Source organism: Tetrao urogallus (assembly GCF_951394365.1).
Source record: "Tetrao urogallus genome assembly, chromosome: 3".
Taxonomy (NCBI): Eukaryota; Metazoa; Chordata; class Aves; order Galliformes; family Phasianidae; genus Tetrao; species Tetrao urogallus.
The window spans coordinates 55,446,998-55,466,010 of NC_136815.1; the positions used below are offsets into that span (position 1 = coordinate 55,446,998).

General features: G+C 36.3%; 1 protein-coding gene across 2 annotated transcripts in view; it reads right to left on the reverse strand.

Annotated features, from left to right (window-relative positions):
- Window positions 1-19,013, reverse strand: part of NETO1 (neuropilin and tolloid like 1) — a gene marked incomplete at both ends in the record, with an annotated part of 63,107 nt that overhangs the window by 12,128 nt on the left and 31,966 nt on the right. For both annotated transcript variants that reach the window (XM_079533395.1, XM_079533396.1), the window contains 3 exons: window positions 5,276-5,504; window positions 17,114-17,241; window positions 17,348-17,389. In XM_079533395.1, the coding sequence (XP_079389521.1) occupies window positions 5,276-5,504; window positions 17,114-17,241; window positions 17,348-17,389 (399 nt within the window). The remainder of the gene's footprint in view (window positions 1-5,275; window positions 5,505-17,113; window positions 17,242-17,347; window positions 17,390-19,013) is intronic.

The window sequence follows — 19,013 nt, forward strand, 5'->3', positions numbered from 1 at the left end:
TTCATTTACTAATCCAAACCAATCACAAATTCTTTTAATCCTGAATAGCCCTAAGGCAGAGAAATATAAAGAGCATTAGTAGTTCTTCTATACGCCATGTTTACAAAGTAAATGAAATAAAAGCAGTCATATTTCATATTTTTTTCCAAAAATATTGCTTTCACTTGGGTAGCAAAATAAATAATCACAAATTAGTATTCACCCATTTATACTATATAAAAAATATGATATATATAGGACTATAACATATTCATTGTGATATTAATAATTGTAATAGTATAGAGTAATAGTAGTAAAAGTACTATACTATAATAGTACAGTATAGAGATATAGTAGTATAAGTAACAAAATGTGTTATCTGTGTGCTAAGCATGATTTTTAGAGGGGTTACGCCAGGTATATGCTATACGCTGGGTATAAAATGCAGACATAGTGGGGTCAAAGTATTTTTACATGATGAAATCAAAAGCTGACTTCTTATATATCTGGTGTAATGCCTGCCTGGTCCAGTGCAGTGCTTTCCCCAGTGTATTTACACTATTTCTCAGCACTATATGGAGCTAGTTTTAACTCCATTATTTCTACGTTGTGCAATAGCTTTGAGCAAGCTATCTTGGGTATCTACATCTTATTTAATTGAAACTTAAGAATTTATCCTTTGAGTCTATTTCAGGATAGGGTTTTCAATCCAGAACTCTGTAATCTTAGATGAATGCCTTATCCTACTTACTATTTACAGGCTTCCCCCCTTCCATTCCTGTCAACATTTTTTAGAGGTCTTGCCATCTCCTGAGGGCAAATGAGAAAATTCTGAAATCTGAATAATGGTTAGATGTGAAAAATATTTTCCGCTGAACTCATTACACATTTCACACCTACTCTTAATGTTCTCAACATAGCTCATTGCATCATGCTCTGCACATCAATTCTTTAAGCATAGATCATTTAGAATTTCCTATTGCTCCTTACTGAAAAATAGAGCTTTCTTTTCCTCGCAAGAGAAAGAAAAGAGAAATTCTTCAGATGTTCCTCAAGTCATCCTGGAAACAGGAACTTGTCTCTCAGGAATCCCAGGGAAAAGTCCATCAGCCATACTGATAGCTGGGTTTGCTTGTTTTATTAAAATTATAAAATTCAGATGACTTTAGAAGTGTATATTGAAGTGTTTAAAAATTACTTTTTCATTTCCCATAAAAAAAAAAGACAATTTATTAAAATCCATCTATTAGGAGCTTGAAAATGAATTAAATGCCTTTAATTCTGAATTTTCTTTCTCAGCCAGCTTCAGACAGCTTTGCTCCAAATAAATGTAATCTTTTCTGAGAGTTAATATTAGACACATGTCAATATGAGTCTATTAGAGACTGGCAGCTCAGAAGCTTGTGTTCAGAGCTCCATTCAGCAGTTATACACTGTAGGCACCACTCCATTCAGCACAGTTACACACTGTAGGCACCACAAGCACCTGTTTTGTTCAGGGGCAGAAAACCATTGGGAAGCTTAACCAGTGGGGGTTAGTGATTACAGACAGTTTAAGATAGCATAGAGGGGCTGAAAATCACAGGTGAGTGCTCGTTATTAAGAAGGCAATCCCAATGATTTCTTTTTTTTATATATCAGTGTGGAAGCAGGGAGAAATCCAGCAAGGCTATAATCTATTTACACCTCTAAGTCCTCCGAAGTGGAAACTACTTCTTTGCATGCATTGCACTTATTGTATTTCTGTTCCCTTTCTCAGTGTTCCTTTTGCATTATCACAATAAACACAGCCATTAATACCAAATACCTGCAGTGCCCTCTCCCCATTAGAGAATTGCTCATATGCTGGGATGATCGTATTCAAGGATTCTGTCTGCAAATAAGGGCTTGACTGCTCTTACTCTATAAATCTGTGCAGTGCTCTTCCAAAGATGACTCTAGATTTCTACATAAATATAGGTTTTGTTAATAAAGTTTTAGTCATATTTTGTACTTCTTTAGGAAAGTTACACATGACAGAGCCTTTAAAATAGTCTTAAAGCTCAAAGCAGCAAAAAAATAAGAGAAATGATATTTTTTCTGATGTGAGGTTTCTGAAGCAGAGTTGTGGATGTAGAGACAAGCAATGCTACCAAACGCCTGTCAGAGGTGAGAGAATAAACAATTTGGTCTGCATATAAAAGGATTTTCTTTTATCCCTTATGCCCTGGTTTTACAGATCTGCTTTTAGGTTAAAGTGTAGGTGTGTCTGCTCTCTTTTGCTCTCTCAAAGATCATCTCTTTGAAGAAGCTGTAGGTGTAGCATGTCTGTCATTAATCTACATCACAGTAATAGAAAATGAAATGAACAGCTAGTGGTTGAAAAAAACAAAAATTCATTTTTCTAGTCTTCTTACCAGATGAACATATAGAATCATAGAATCATTAAGATTGGAAAACATCACTAAGATTATCTAGCCCAAATGTCAGCCCACCACCCCCTATGTCCACTAAACCATGTCACTCAATGCCACCATATACCAAAGGCCATAAATCTTTTGATGATGCTACAAGCTTTTGTTCCTCCCCCCCCCCACCCCCCCTCCTTTTTCTGCCTCTTAACTTAGTTTGATATTTGAAATACATTTTAGGCCTTTAAAAAAAAAAACAAAAAAACATGACGCAAATGTATGTGCTAATAGGGCATATAAAAGATTGAAAAGGTAAGGATTTAAACAGATAAAATCCAATGATATTTGGAATAGCTGATAATACTGATCATAAATTGTTAAATCATCACTCTACAATATTAGCTATATTTTTTATTAAATGTTACTTAGAACTCTACTAAAATTTTGATGATATGAGAATCACTACCGATTTTCTGGAGTAGTAAACTTTACAAATTATTGCATCTCATGACTGTTCTTCCTTGAAACATATTAATAGCACTGCTGTTCTGCAGAGCATCACCATTAAGGCTTTGGAAACTTGTAAGACCAGTTTTCAGAAGCCGAAAAAAGAGGACTAGTACATATTTACAATTGGAGCAGACTGAAGAAATAGTATGAAAATAATCATTTAAGAAATCTCTAATATTTCCTCTTTTTGCACAAATGTAAGTTCCCCCAAAACAGCATTGTAACAAGAATTAACAGTGAACAGACTCAGAAAGAAAACATTCATGGAGCCTTGCCTAACAGAGAGTTCACAGTCTCAACAACTTAAGTCTACAGTCAGCAACCCCACACACTGGAGAACTCAAGGAGCACCATATAACTATACATAGCATCACCTGGCCATTCCCACAGGAACAGTCACTTTGTCACTCTTTTACATGCAAGTTAACCACAACAAAAAAGTCATCCTCTATTTTTTATTTTTTTCCCCAGCTCTAAGTGAACAAAAAGCTTTTTTTTCTTCCTTTCTGTGCATAGAGACACGGGTGTCTGTTTCCTTATACTTATCTCCCTGAATGAAATCTGACATTCCTCCTCTTCCATGCAGATGATCTAATTATTCCCACACACTATGGAAGACTTAGACTATGTGTTGCATCACACCACGCAGACTGGGCGTTTGCTCGATCTGACTTTGCACAGCCAGTACAAATCTGCAGTATGGGGCAGCACTACGCACAATTAACATGGCACAAAGAGTACAGTCAGTGTCACCTTTATATCTTTTAAGTCAGCTTCCAGCATTAAAACACAGATGCATTTTCTTCTAATATTTATGATCAGGCTGTGTACACATATCTCAAAGCACAATTTATCCCTTTATAAATTTACAGCTTTGTGTCTGCAACACCTGTTCAGAATAAATTTACGGAAGGCACATCATGTTATTATTTTCAACCTCCCAGTCAGAATATCATCCATTATAAAACATTAGCTGTTTACAAGAACAGAGGAGTTCATAATATGTAGTATTAGAATGTTATTGGAGGAAAAATAAAAACAAAAATAAAAACTAACAAAATCTTTCCTTATTCTCCTTTAAAATGAAGAAATCTTGCAAACCCACACTTATTCAAACCCTCATCTCAAGTTAGTCATCACAGTGCTTCACTCTTTACTTCTCTTTATGCTCTGAACCTCCAGTGTCTATGCAGTCGTTTCTAAGGTAACAGATCAGGATGTCTTGTGGAGAAATAAAAAAAATAAATAATAATAAAAAAAAAAAAAGAATCAGATCTTGAATATTCAAGACATTTCCAGTTGCTGAAATGAGAAAAGGGCAGTGTCATCTCAACTGAGGCCTCTTTTAGACTATGGTCTGACTTAGATACAAAAAAAATATAATCTACCCTAATGCTGCAGCATGCAAGTACAGTGGCATATGCAGTTTCAAGCACATAAACTGCCAGAAATTTTTAATCAGCGCCATAATTAAAGAATTACGGAGGCCGCTCTCAACAGTCTCATTGTGGGGTACACACACACAGAATACAGATGAAGGATATGCTTGGTAGGATTGCACCTTCATTTCAATCACTGACAGTCACATAGAAATCTTTCTGTGAAAAATGTGAAACAAGAGCCAAAAAATAAGTTAAAAATGAACGTAAATCAGAACAAGAAAACAAATAGATACACTCCTTCCTCGAGGGACCATATGTGCATTTTTACATTAAAGAAAACAAAGCAAAATCTTTCACAAGTGATTAACTGAATTAATAATTTTCAGTGAATGAGATAATTGGGTTTTGTGTTTTTCAGACTGGCAAGAAGTACCTTTTGTTTCTTTCACAGGCTGTCTTTCCTACTACATGAGCTCAGAAATCATATAGATGTATGAATGAAAGCTGCATAGAGAGAATATTAAAACCACAAAATCCTTCATTATTTGCCTAACGCTGTCTGATACATGTTTGTTGAAATTCTGGTATATGAACAAACGTACCCATCATCTACTATAAAATAATCATACGGCGTTTTTAAAGTACCATCATTGTAAGATCTAAAAAATCACATTCATAAAAAACATAAGACTTGATAAAAACATTCAGAGTTGTACTGTTTTCCAGCCATGTAAGAGAAAACTGACAGAGTAGCCCAGTAGATTGGGAGTCAGGAAAAAATTATATTTTAGTGACAAGCTTGCCTTCCTGCCTGTGAATCCTGTGCTCTACCTATTGTGTTACAAATCATTGTGCAGTATTAAAAATTCACAGAATTAAATCTGTTCTGTTGGTTCACAGAGCTTGTTCAGGAGAATCCTTTGGTGTATACTCTGCACGAAGAAAACATTGGCAGTTTGTGGGACTGGTATTGTTTAACAAACTGAAAGGCAGACACATTGATTAAGACCTTACGTTCTTGGAAAGATGTGAAGAGCATCTGGAATCGGCTGCTTCGACTGCCTTCATCTGCCCACAAACGGATTACTCCAAGACCTGTCCGCAGCATTACATCATTTGCAACAGTGCTGCAAAACTTTGCTTTTAAATCCTCCACAGAGCTGCTTCCATCATAGACAGCTACAAAATTTCTTTTGCATTCATTGGAATTCTGCATCTCATAGTCCAAGAATCGCAAATATATCTGTGAAACAAACAAGAAAGAAAAGGCAACATGTAGAAACATTTTAGAATGACTGAAAACGCATTAAGCAACAGTGCTCTATCTTGTGGGAGAAAGGCTACACAGCAGCGTCAAAATAATTTTCCTGGAGCTAGTGATTCACATACAACTTCCCTGAGTGGGCATTAATACAGAAAGTGCAAACTATTTATACTTCCTTGTATTTTGTCTTGCTCCAAAACAGAACTCCAAAATAGAAGATCGAGATTTTTATACTTTGCAGCATGGTCCTAATTTCCAAATATATGCCCCTTCAGTAGAAGTATGTACAACAGTCCTTGAAGCTGAAGGACAGAGATAAGCTGGAAATTTCTTCTTTTAACTGGCACAGTATTGCTCTATTATTGCCTGACATGGAAAGTAACAAGGCAAATAATTGCTACTCTCTCCCCACAGTCAATGTGTCATCTTAGTGATATGTCTCAGCTACACAGATCAGGAAGTGAGAATCTAGGAGACAGGCAGAACTCAATCATTAATCTTTTCATGTTTCCTCAAGCAATTTGGCCACCATCTCAGCTTTCCTAAACAAAGCTCTTACAGTACTTGTCTTCATAATTTAGCAGGAATGAAATCAAGATTATCCTGTGGAAACTGCTAGAAACCTTGAAATTTTCCTTCGAAAATATCACTCTCATACAAGTTAAGTTCTCTTACAAATATAATATATGTCTTACCCTTCACAAAGATGTCTATAAACCCACCCAACAGAAGAAGTGAGGAGAAAATGCTATTTTCTGATACTCAACTTTATACAGTCTTGAACAGGGAAACAATCTCATTTTAAAGGCAACTGCTAAAACAAGCAACATCAAATATTCCAGCAACAGAAACTAAGTAAAATTTCCATTAGATAGATGATATATAATCAAACACCTAAGGGTACCTGGGAGACTTCAAGAGAATGATACAGACAGGTGGAGTAGGGCAGAAACTGCATAAAAAGTCAGAGAACATCTGGCTGTGTGCATCTTGAAAGAACAATCCCCCCCAAAACTCCACTGTATTATACATCAGATTAACTTTACAAATAGTCTTATTAACATCAGATTTACATACACAGGACAGTTCACAAAAAGGCTTCTATGGATTGGCACAAAGTACACAAACATTATATTCTAGAAGCATACAGCACTCAACACATGACCTCACTGACATATCAGAACTCATAATGTTTCAGAAGTCTTACTAAGAAGTCTGACACTGCTTAATTATAGCTCAGATTTTTATTTATTCTTTTTTTTTTTTTTTAAGATATCATATTACAGCACATTTCCTTTCCTTGCTATTCTTTGTAACTGGTCTCTCTGAAGCAAATATTTGCTAGACATTTTTTTACTTGCACATGAAATTCAGTATATGAATTTCATTTCATTTTTTCCACTATGTCATTTCTTAGAGCATATCCTAATTCTGTTCCAACATAGCCATCCTCCAGAAGAACTGTGAGGAACATATTTCAATTAAATTACAGATAAATCTTTCTTTCAGCATCTTTTTACATTATTATTTTTGAATACTACAAATTGAAGCAGCTGTACTGATCTCCACAAAATTGAACATTTAGCAGCAAAAAGTAATAATTTTCAGATGGCAAATATGCAAAGAAATTGTTTTTGTAGTGTTGGTCTTCTTGATAATTTTGTTTTTAATTTCATTTGCCCTTGTTCCACTCCTGTAGAGAAATGAAAAATTACTTGAGTTCAGTCATCCACCAATTTTATTAATATATTGTCTGGAATTGTCCTGTAATTTCCTCTTGTATTAGGAGCATAGACATTCCATTTCAGTTAAAATGGGTCACCAACTTCCTTGGCAAAGTCATATTTAAAGGCTTGTTTTGAACTCTTAAATCTCTTGAGTACAGGAAATGTATTTCTGAAGTTTCTCTGCACTGGCTGTATCACTTTGCAAGTCTCTTTCATTCTCTCCAATCTTTCTCCCTTCACCATGTGCCAAGGCATCTGACCCTTTTCCTCTTCCCTCCAAGCCTTGCTCTTGCCATTCTCCATTCATTCAGAGCATTTAAGTCTTGCTGATGCCAGGCAACTTTAACTCTTCAGGGGAATCCCAGTTTTCAGTTTCCTGCCCTTTTCAGCCTCTTCCATGGCCACTAAGCAGATGAAGGTTCAGACTGGGTTCAGAACATCTCATAAAGAGCAGGTGCAGGCTGCCCAGTGAGGTGGTCACCATCCCTGGAGGTGTTCAAGAAATGTGTGGATGGTGTGGATGTGGCACTGAGGGACATGGTCAGTGGGCATGGTGGGGATGAGTTCGTGGTTGGACTAGACAATCTTAGTGGTCTTTTCCAAACCTAATGATTCTACAATTCCATGGCTGGAATTCACTTTAATCTACTTCCTAGAAGCTGTTACACCTCTAAAAGGAAAGGTGTGAAAACATGCAGAAGTCAACTGGAAAACAAACTTGAATGAGCAACAAAAGTCTAGTAAGAGAGGTTTAGGCACAAGTTTTGCCACAGCAAAAGATTCAAATGAAGCCATGCAGAAATCAGATGGGTGAGATGGGCTCCTCACTCCAGTGGTTCACAAGGCCCTCCTATACTAGCAGCTCCTAGGGTCACCACTGTACTGCCAGAACAAGATTTGGAAGACGAAGGGAAGTATGGCAGGAACCAGAACTAGAACTCCCACATCTGAAAATAGCCATAACTGGGACAGGTCTGAAGAGCAGTTTCCTGTGGCCTAGAGACCAGTCAATGTTCAAACACAAGCCTAACAGGCACCGTGAAACCCTGGCACTCAGCCTCCCTGCAAAGCTGCTGAAATAGTCCATGTCTGCATAATATTTCACTTATCACTATGCATACGTATATAAAATAGATCATATTCAGACATAGTAAGACCATATAGATATAATGCAAAATGCACAGATTATATTTTTTGACTTATTGCTGTCTTCAGGAAAACTCTTACCTACTCCAGAAGAAAAATATCTTAGTCTGACTGCTATAACATCAATAAAACTATATGTAATTTAATAGGGCAAGGATCACTCACATTTGTTTTCTTGTCTTCTCCTCCTACCCTGATATCTTATATATATGTATATATATATGTGTGTGTATATATATATATATTTATATTTGTATATATCTGTTCACATACATTTTTAAGCACATACATATATCTGTACAGGATACACTATTTCAAAACCAAAATGAAATTTAAGAGTTTTCATTCTTACAATAAATTCTCACTATTTAAAAAATATCTCTCACAGCAATTTCCAGCATTCATCCATTATTCTTGATCTGTTCAAAGAGACTACTCATAAACTGTATGGCCAAAGTCTTTTTTCTATAAGCTTATCATTTGACATTCTCTAGTTTCTGATATCATGCTAGCCTTCTAAAATGGTAAATATATCTCAGAGTAAACAGTTATAAATTCTGAGAAGGGAACAGGAGAACAACAGTTTAGCATTCTGCTTTGATTCTTTCAGTGAGGAAGTCACTACAAACTTTTTTCCAAGATTGAATTCTGCTTTTGGTCACTTCTGTTGATTCCTGTATGTGATAAATTCAGCTAAAATATATATATACACACACATATATGACAGAGATTTGGTGCTGGCACCACTGGAAATAAATATTTGGCTTAAAAAAATCTATGCCCATCCTTCAGAAGAAAGATGGCACCTTCTACAGTGGCATGAAGTTTCATAAATTAGAAAAAATAAATTTACTATAGTCTGAGGTGAGCTGGAATTTAGTTCTTATATTCTTTTTTGGAGACAACTATGTCTAGAACTTTATATAAAGCAATGAGGACTTGATCCAAAGCTATCTGAAATCAATTTAGTTAAGTTTATTTGGATCATACCTATGGATTAAGACTGGAGCAAATTTTTTAATATTGGAAACTGTTCATACAAACTGACAATCTAATATTGAATCAGATTTTATTTTAAAGAGATGAAAGTAATTTAATTGCATATGCATATTTTTGCCAATTTTTATAGTCTTATTCAATATAGTTGCCATTGCTGCTGTCATTGGGGGTGAGGTCCACACTGGCAGAAAAACAAACAAACAAATAAACAAAAACCACTAATAAATTGAGATCCCCAAGGAAAGAATAAATCTGATTATAGAACAAATCATTATTTAATGCAAAACATTTCAGATACATTGCTTTCCAAAATTAGTGGCAAGATTACTTTCACTGTTATGTAGATCTCACTATGATAAATTAAGCAGAGGGAGAGAAAAATTATAAATATTCCTGGTTATTTCATTTGCTCTGATCTCAGTCGTTACTTCCACCAACAGTAGATAAGAAATTGTCCCTTCAGAAGCAAACAAATGAAGAAAAACTGAAATACTATCTTCTGTCTTCATTAAGCCTTCTTCCATTGATACCAATGGAGGCTTTTTGAATGTTACTATTTCTGTAGGTACTGACATATTATCTTAGCATAATGAGGACTTTCTTGTTGAAGATAACATTGTATCCAAAAGAAGCATAACTGCTGTATTTCGTCCTTTTGTATTTTTCTTGTAAAATTTTTATAAGACGTTTTCCTCACATAATCAGATCCATATTATTTAGAAAAACAGGTTGCTAGTACTCAAGTATTAGCTTTTATTGAGCTTTGAGATGTCACTACAAATACTAATGTCATTAGAAACAAAACTGATAAATCTTCACTGTACTGTGGTATATATAATTAATGCTCAGTCACATTACAGTTTAAATAATTGTCTTGTCACTTTTAAGGTTCCCATTGTCATCATAATAATGAAAAAGAAAATGTTGGACAAGTTTCACTGTTTTGTTTAAATTTGAAAACAAGAGAAATCTTTTACTGCATATATTAAAAAAAAAGAATGATTGTTAACTATTAATAATATATCACTTCAGTAAAATAGTCAGATTATAATCTCTTCATAGTGAATCACTTTTGATGAGTTCTGCTTTTTAATCAATCACTGAAGGTTAGTGCTGACAACATGATTGATCAGACCAGTCTTGAAAACCTTCTAACCATATCCTAGCATATCAGACTTAATATATGTGCACAGACATTCAGTCCCTTATAATGCATCAAAAAACAAAAAAATACCAAACGATAGAAAAGAAGAAAAAGCCATCATTCAACTGCCAACGATGCTTTAGAAGTGAGAGAAAAACCTCCTCTTCATCAGGTCTGAAGTTCCAAATTTTACATATTCAGTTTCTAGGTTCAGTCAATTCTCTTGCAAGCACAGGGCTAGGGTAAAGAGTCCTATGTCTTTCCCTACTGCTTACTGATCATTTACGTTTGCTTTATTCTGCATCTTGTTCAGCTCTATGCAATTAGCAATGGAGTTTAACAATACCTCAATTATTTTGGCATAGCAAGTTCAGTTTTTTTAAAGCAGATTTTTGCAACGTTAATTATTCTCCTTCAAGGCAAAAAGATGACAAACATAACAGCCAAAACAGAGTCATATTACTAAAACACTGATTTTTTTTCTTCTAAAAATCTTCCATCTTGTTGCTTGGATTCTAAACATTTCTCTCGATAATCATAAACCAAAAAGCATCAGTGGTGGTTCCTGTCTGTGATACCATGGAAAGACGGAACTCCATATCTCATGTTTTCCTCTTTCCTGGCACTTGAGAAATACTGGCTGTTGTTTTCCCTAAGGAGTGAAGCTCTTTAGAATCCTCTATTTTGTTCTGTTTTTTTTTCTTCAGACTTCCACAAGTTCTCAGTAATTGACATTTATTCTAGCCATTATCACTTGCATTTTCTCTCTTGCTCAATGGAAAAATAGTGGGAAGTGGGAGCTAACGTCCCTTGATACTGTTCTGCTTTTTAACAGTGAAAGCCATAGATAGATTCTGATTCTGCTGTTCTCTTTGGGAGATTTTTTATTACCTTCATGAGTACCTTTTTAAATTGTATTTCCTAACAATTATTTGGACTGAGGATGCTAAGGATAATTCCATTCTATACCTGAACAGAATATATTAATGCTAACTTAACAGCATTTTTCTGCAAGTGCTAGTCCGCCATGTGTATTATCACATCGGCTAGAAAATATTATACACACATATTGTCGTCTTGCAATGTCATCTGAAAAAACTGTTTCAGAAAAGTGATTTTAATATTTTAACATAGGTAAACAACATTTTCTACTTGTTCAAACAGAATTTGCCCCTCTTGTTCCAGGGAAAAAGCTTTTCATATGCCAGAAAAATGCACAGGATTTTTCATTCATAATATTATTTGCATACTATCAGGCTTCAGAGATTTCCAGACATGGAACCTACCTAAAGCCATTAATGATGCATCTGTTCCTTAGGTTTTTCAAACTCTAAATTCTTTTTCTCTTTAACTTGCTGACCACAGTTAAGTGGGGGAAACATTGGTGGTAGGTGGATGGTTGATCTAGATGATCTTAGAGGTCTTTTCCAACCTTGATTATTCTATGATTCTATAATTTTAGTGTGCTGGTAAAGAATCCTTCAAAAAAATCAGGATTACGCTGGTATATTAGAGCTGACAGTTTAAACTGTCACTCTTGTAGGTCTCATCTCAGAGCATAAATTGCCATTTGTGAACAAGAACAGAAATGTTTTCAGTCAGATTGTAGCTCCAGAATTTGTTTCACTGCCTACTTCTTCTTATGGGTACAGGAAACACATGAGCAACAACCAAATTTCCTTCAAGACCGCAATCAATCTGGAGTCAGGCTCTGGAACTGAAAGCATCATCTGTTTTTGATTAGGTAAGTAAATTCAAGGTTCACCGTGAAAACAGTGAGAAGTTATTTAAATCCTTCTTTCTAAATGTGCCAGTGTCTTGAAGATGCCTTTTTTCCACAGCAATATTTTGATGGCATGCCTGAATGATCAAGCTCCAGTGTCCTGTTCTGATTACTCCTACCATGACCCTGGGCGTAAGGGCAGGCTTGGCTTGGATTTGTTTTTTCCATGCTGACTCCGATGAACACAGCAGAGCAGTATGGCATGCTTCTGGGCAGGTGGCTCTGACTGAACATGGACCCTCTGAAGTCTGCTCAGGATATTTTATAGCCCATGACCAACCACACTGCCCTGGTCTAATCGTATCAAGAAGCCACCCTGGATCAAGGTGAGTCAGATTCCGTCACCATCACCAACTGAACCACAACAGAAGAGTTAAGGTTAAAAGGAATCTTAAAAGACCATATCGTTCCACAACCACTCTGCCAAAGGCATAGACACCTTCCACCAGACCAGGTTGCTCCAATCCAACCTTAGGTTGGATTGCCCGTTCAAACTTACCTTGAACTACCTGGAAAAAACTGTTGTTCCAGTGCCTCCCCACACTTTGAGTAGTTTCTTCCTAATGTCTAATCCAAATCTCCCCTCTTTTAGTTTAAAGCTATTACCTCTTGTCCTGTTGCAACACTCCTTGATAAACCATCTCTCTCCATCTTTTCTGTAGGCCTTCTTTAGGTAATGGAAAGCTGCAATAAGATCTTCCTGGATCCTTCTCCAAGCTCAAAAACCCTGAGTCTGTCAGCTTTTCTTCACAGGAGAGGTGTTCCAGACCTCTGAATATCCATGTGGCCCCCATGTGGACTCACTCCAATATATCTTTATGTTTAGGGCCCCAGAGCTGGACACAGTACTCTAGGTGTGGTCTCATGAGAGCACTGGGGAAGACTCACCTCCTTCAGTCTGCTACCTATGTTTGCCCTGGCTTTCTGGGCTGCAAGTACACAATTGGCTCACGTTGAGTTCTTCATCCACTTGTATCGTATACATAGTTGACAACCCTCAGTATTTCTGAATTTCAGATTCACAGCTATCTTACTCAACAGGAATAGTCTCCAAATGATTACACAAATGACATACTTTGCAACAAGTAAAAAAGACTTCAGTTGTATTTCTCCTGTCTTCTGGACTTCCAGAAAGCTCCAGTTCTGCATTCATTTTTAGCATTCTACTCTTCATACTACAAGGTAATCAGTGATGACTCAATACTTTAAGCCTGTGAAAGAAATTGAGTGCTCTCTGTCATTCTAGCTTGGTGAGGAGAGCAGCAGCATTACATCCAAACTGTTAGGTTGAAGCTCAGACTTAGAGCTCTCAAGTTCATACACCCCAATTGATCTCATTGCATATATGTTGAGCTCAGACTTGGCTTGAATCTGGAATTGCAAACTGTGGCAGAGACTTGCATCTTGCTAGATTGGATGAGCTTAAGCCAAATGAAATTGCCCACAAACTGGCAAAGATTAAGAAACTAAAGATGTAAAGATCCAACTCAAAATCATCTGAGAAACTCTGGCCTTTTAGGCATAGTTCCCAGTAACAAACTGTGCAGCCCAGAACACATGAGCATATAGATTTAAAGACAGCTGTTGAGTTCTTACTGTTCCTAGCTGAATAGCCTGTTTTCATAGGTGCAACCTGCCATAAATTAGAATGATGTCACTGACACTGTACTGAATATGTCATTAATTCAAGGTTAGATAAGCACAAAGGAAGCTGACTGTAAAATACAGACAACAGAATCTTGATCCAAAAACAGTACTACCATAGATCTTACTTCATATAATACCTTTTTAAAGTTTATCCACCAATTTCTTCTTCAATATTTGAAAATTTTCCAGTTTCCCAGTACAGCGATACCATGACTACAGACGCGTGAATATAAATGCATATGCACACATGCACATTTATACACATGTGTATGTAACAAGAAAGCCAGAATAAAACCCTTTAGGCTTGATTTTTTTTTTTTCCTAGCTTGCTGAAAAATCTTTCACCTTAAGAAACACTGATTTAAATTCTTTTATACTGTCCTCTCTCTCCAGCCAGATAATTCTATAAGATGGGAGCAATGTGATTCATCAAGAGACAAAACATAAGATTAGGGATGTTTCTCACATTTTCCATGTTTTTTTTTTTGTTTGTTTGGTTGGTTGTTTTACCTTACTTGCACTTTAATGTTGCTAACAACATCAGCTGAACAAATTTCCGTCAGCCAATAATTCATGTCCTACTGTTTGAATTTTTCTTTCCTTATATCTAACCTAAATCTTTTGTTTGCCCATGCGATACTGTGACTTATCCTAAAGACACAGAATCATAGAATCACCAAGATTGGAAAAGATCAGCAAGATCATCCAGTCCAACCATTCCCCTATTGCAACTATTTCCCACTAAACCATGTCCCTCACTACAACATCTAAATGTTTCTTGAACACTTCCTTGGACAATGACTCCACTACCTCCCTGGGCAGCCCACTCCACTGCCTGATCACTCTCTCAGAGAAGTAATATTTCCTAACATCCAACCTGAATCTCTCCCTGAAGCAACTTGAAGCCATTCCCTCTAGTCCTATCACTGGTTGCATGGAAGAAGAGGCCTACCCCCACTTCACCACAGCTTCCTTGCAGGTAGTTGCAGAGAGCAATGAGGTCACCCCTGAGTCTCCTCTTCTCTGAACAATCCCAGCTGCCTCAGCAGCTCCCCATAAGACTTGTGCTCCAGACCCCTCAGCAGCTTTGTTGCCCTTTTCTGAACATGCTGCAGGGCTTCAATATCTTTCTTGTAGTGAGGAGCCCAAAACTGAACACAGTACTTGAGGTGCAGTCTCACCAGGACTGAGTACAGAGGGATGATCACTTCCCTGCATCTGCTGGCTGCACAGTTTCTGATACAAGCCAAGATGCCATTGGCCTTTTTGGCCACCTTGGCACACTGCTGGCTCATGTTCAGCCGAGCATCAATCAATACCCCCAGGTACATTTCCTCTACACAGTCTTCCAGCCTCTCTGCCCCAAGCCTGTAGTGTTGCCTGGTACCGTTGCGGCCAAAGTGGCAGGACCAGCACTTGGTCTTGCTGAACATCATCCCATTGGCCTCAGCCCAGCTCCAGCCTTCCCAGATCTCTCTGTGAGACCTTCCTATCCCCAGGCAGACTGACATTTCCTGCCAACTTGGTGTCTTCTGCAAATGAATTGACATCTGAGCAGCCTCTCCTCCTCACTAGATACTTGGGGATACTGTCTCGTAACACCCTCCTTCACAAAAACCTCTGTGTAACATTATATAACTCCCAATCTTTTCTCACATTTTATAAAATGTTCTCATTGCTCTTTATTTCAGACACTCTTCAGCTGGTTTACACTTTATGAAATGAAGCAAAGCTAAATCCAGGTATAAAAATTCACAAATAACTAATAATTTTTTATCCTCTTAACAACATGGTTTGGCATATTTGTGTTATACACTGTTACTACAGTTATGTGGCTGCAAAATTAGTATTTTTAAATCAGGACTGAATTCTGTATAAATCCTACAGATAACTAAATATGGGATTTCCAGGAGCACTTTGAATTGTGGCACTTTAGAGCTGGATTAGATAAGAATGTCATGATATTATCTGACAAACTAAACAGATATACAAATGTAGGGCAACTTTTATCTTATTTAACCAGGCTAAGTCTTTAATTGTGTTTACCTGTTTTCTTACCTACTAAGTATATAATGTGCAATAACTAATTAGTCTAGTAATTTCACATCGATAGCTACTTACTCTTGTGAAGTGGAAATTTCATCTACTTAACTGGAAACTTCTATGAATATTAAATTTTGCAAATGTAAAAAAATATGAAATTGAAGTATATTCTAGAAATAATTTATCTGTAGTCTTATGTGCCAACTATTCAACTCCTGAACTTTCAAAATAAAAAAAATCTTGATACTAAATAATTTTTCTCTATTGGAAAACCTGCCTGCTGCTTATTCAGTATTGGGTGCTGGAACAATCAGATGTATGCAGTATAGTCTGCTCTGAGCTTACAAAAAAGAAAAAAAAGCCTTCCAAAAACAAACCTGTTAATAAAAATATGCGTAGAATTTGTCTTTAGCAGAGGGAATGAAAGTAGGTTGGAGGTATGGAGATGCTTGACCTCAGAGAAAAGAAACAGTAGGGTAGCCAGCAAAAATTAATTTCAATAATAACAAATAAGCCATGGATAAGAGAGGATCAGAATCTAAGAAAAGAATCATTAATTAATTGTATCCCCCTCCTGTTTGTTGCAAAGACATGGTTTGCTGTGTATGGTGGGAGAGGGAAAGGAGAATACTATCTCTTTTTGTCAATCGCTCTACAATAATAGAAAAAGGCTTCATACACAAGAATGTTAATTCACCTTGGCTCCATGTTCACTGTTCCCAGATGAGAAACAATAATGATCATAGGGATCCAGCAGTGTTCCCTTAATAGTCCCTACGTTAGATAAGATTCCTTCCCACTTAACTAAACAAACTGATGCCTTAAAAGTATGACCAAAAATTAAAGATGAATTTAAGAAAATTACTTATGGCACAAAAAGCACATTAATGCTGCCCACATCGTTATTTATAGAGAAAGAAGGTTATTTTGATTGAGGTGATAAATTACCTTTCTACAGCAGAAAAAAAAAACAACAGTTTACAGGTTCAAGCTGTAAAGTTATTAAACAAGGTCTGTCTGTACTAAGCAACGCACAGCATATTAGAAAAGTCAATTTCTTAAATTAAGTGGCAAATTAGCAAGTGGATGAAGGACTGACCTTGGATCGGGGTGGTGCTCGGATGTACCATTTACAGTCTACTGCTTCAGTTTCAGAAGCTTTTCCTTCCTTGACAATTTGTACAGATTCCACAATTCCTTCAGGTCCTCCCATTTCAAACTCACAAACTAAATAACAAAATATCAGAAAAATGAATCCTGAACAGCAAACAAAAATATTTTCTACAGCACAGCACAAAGGCCTCCAAAGCTTAGGAAAAAACAACATACCAACCTGGCAATGGTTTCAAAACTCCAAGGTCCTTAAAATCTGGATCTTAAAAATTGAGAAAGAGAAAATTAGTTTTGTTCAATATCTTGGCTGTAATGTCAGTGTGCTAAATTTTAACTGGAGTGATATAGTTATACATACATTTCTTAGGATCATGACTTGCTTATACAAGAAGTTTAAAAACTATGGCAACACAGTAATTATTAATGCAGACAGTATTGATACTATTGTGCAAAGTTCTTATTCTATTTCTACTTTAGTCAAAATTTCCTCTATCTCACTCACTGTTTCATGAGTGAGAGTTAAAAAAAATTATGCAGATCCAGGCATGCAAGAACATTACACAGTTACCCCAAGACATTTGAATACAGGCAGATAAAATAGGATAAATTTACAAATCCTTTCAGAACCCCTTTGCCTATTCTGCATTTTCAGTGTGATTATAACACCCAACTTAACTTGGTTCTGCATTTATGAATACTCTACCACCCCTATCAACAGTGAGGATTCTCTTTCTTTCTCAGAGGCACCCACCTAGCATTCCATAAGTAATGGAATTCATCACATAAATAAGATAATAGGCCTAATATGCTTGCTATTTTTTATCTGATAAACATAATATTTACTAAGATGCTTTATATCATGCCTTTACAGCCTGACAACACTTAAATAAGTTTGATCATAGATCTATGTCTCAAACAGGTATCCATAGACAAGCAGTATTTCACAAGATTTTTCCATAGTTTGAAGATATTTTCCTTTGAAACACTTTAGCCCCTTTTACATTTCTGGTTCTGGACAACTATCTCTTCAGAACAGATTAGCCTGTACTTTTTCTCTCTTGCATTATTGTTCTGCCTAACACGAATATTCTATACTGTTTTGCTCATCTTCAGGGGGAATATAACAGCAAAGAACTCCACCATTCTTTACTCTTTTTTTCCACAAAATTTGATAGGATCTGCTCTTCCAAAACCAATTATAAACATCTACATGCAAACACTCTGCATCAAGATTCTCCTGGCCACATTCTACCCTGGCCTCTGAAGGACTGTACAAAAGGAAAACCAAGTTAGAGTCTGAGCCGTGTAGTCTAGTCAGAACACATTACTGCTTCAATTCAATGTATCAAAAGTTATACAAACAAGGAGGAGAAAATTTGACAAATAATATGAAAAACAAAATCCAGTGCTCTATGAGCAAGAATAGCCATTTCAGTCCAAACAGTGAGGATATACTGTCAGAACTGGAGTTGTAAAATCACCTTTTAAAACTGTCTTGTTATAAACAGGCTGCCATTGTTCTTCCAAGTTTTCTTTTACAGTGGCACAATATAAATCTTGATTAAATACTCATGAACTTAGGAGACTGCAAATATAATTGAGTAGGCAATTAATATTACGTAGTTTTATAGATCAGCACATAGATATGATAACAAACAATAGTAAACATAATTAAACATTTCAATTAATGTACTCAGATGTTGATATCTACTGCTGAAAGCAAGACACTTAAAAGAAATATAATTTAACTACTGGTTTAAATTAACATCAAAACCATGCCTAGTGTAACCATCAAATTTCTTCTGAGTATACAAGGACTGGTCTGCAAACACTCCAACACATTTATAAAGTACAGAGAAGCAAGCAGGAAGAAACAGATCTTGATA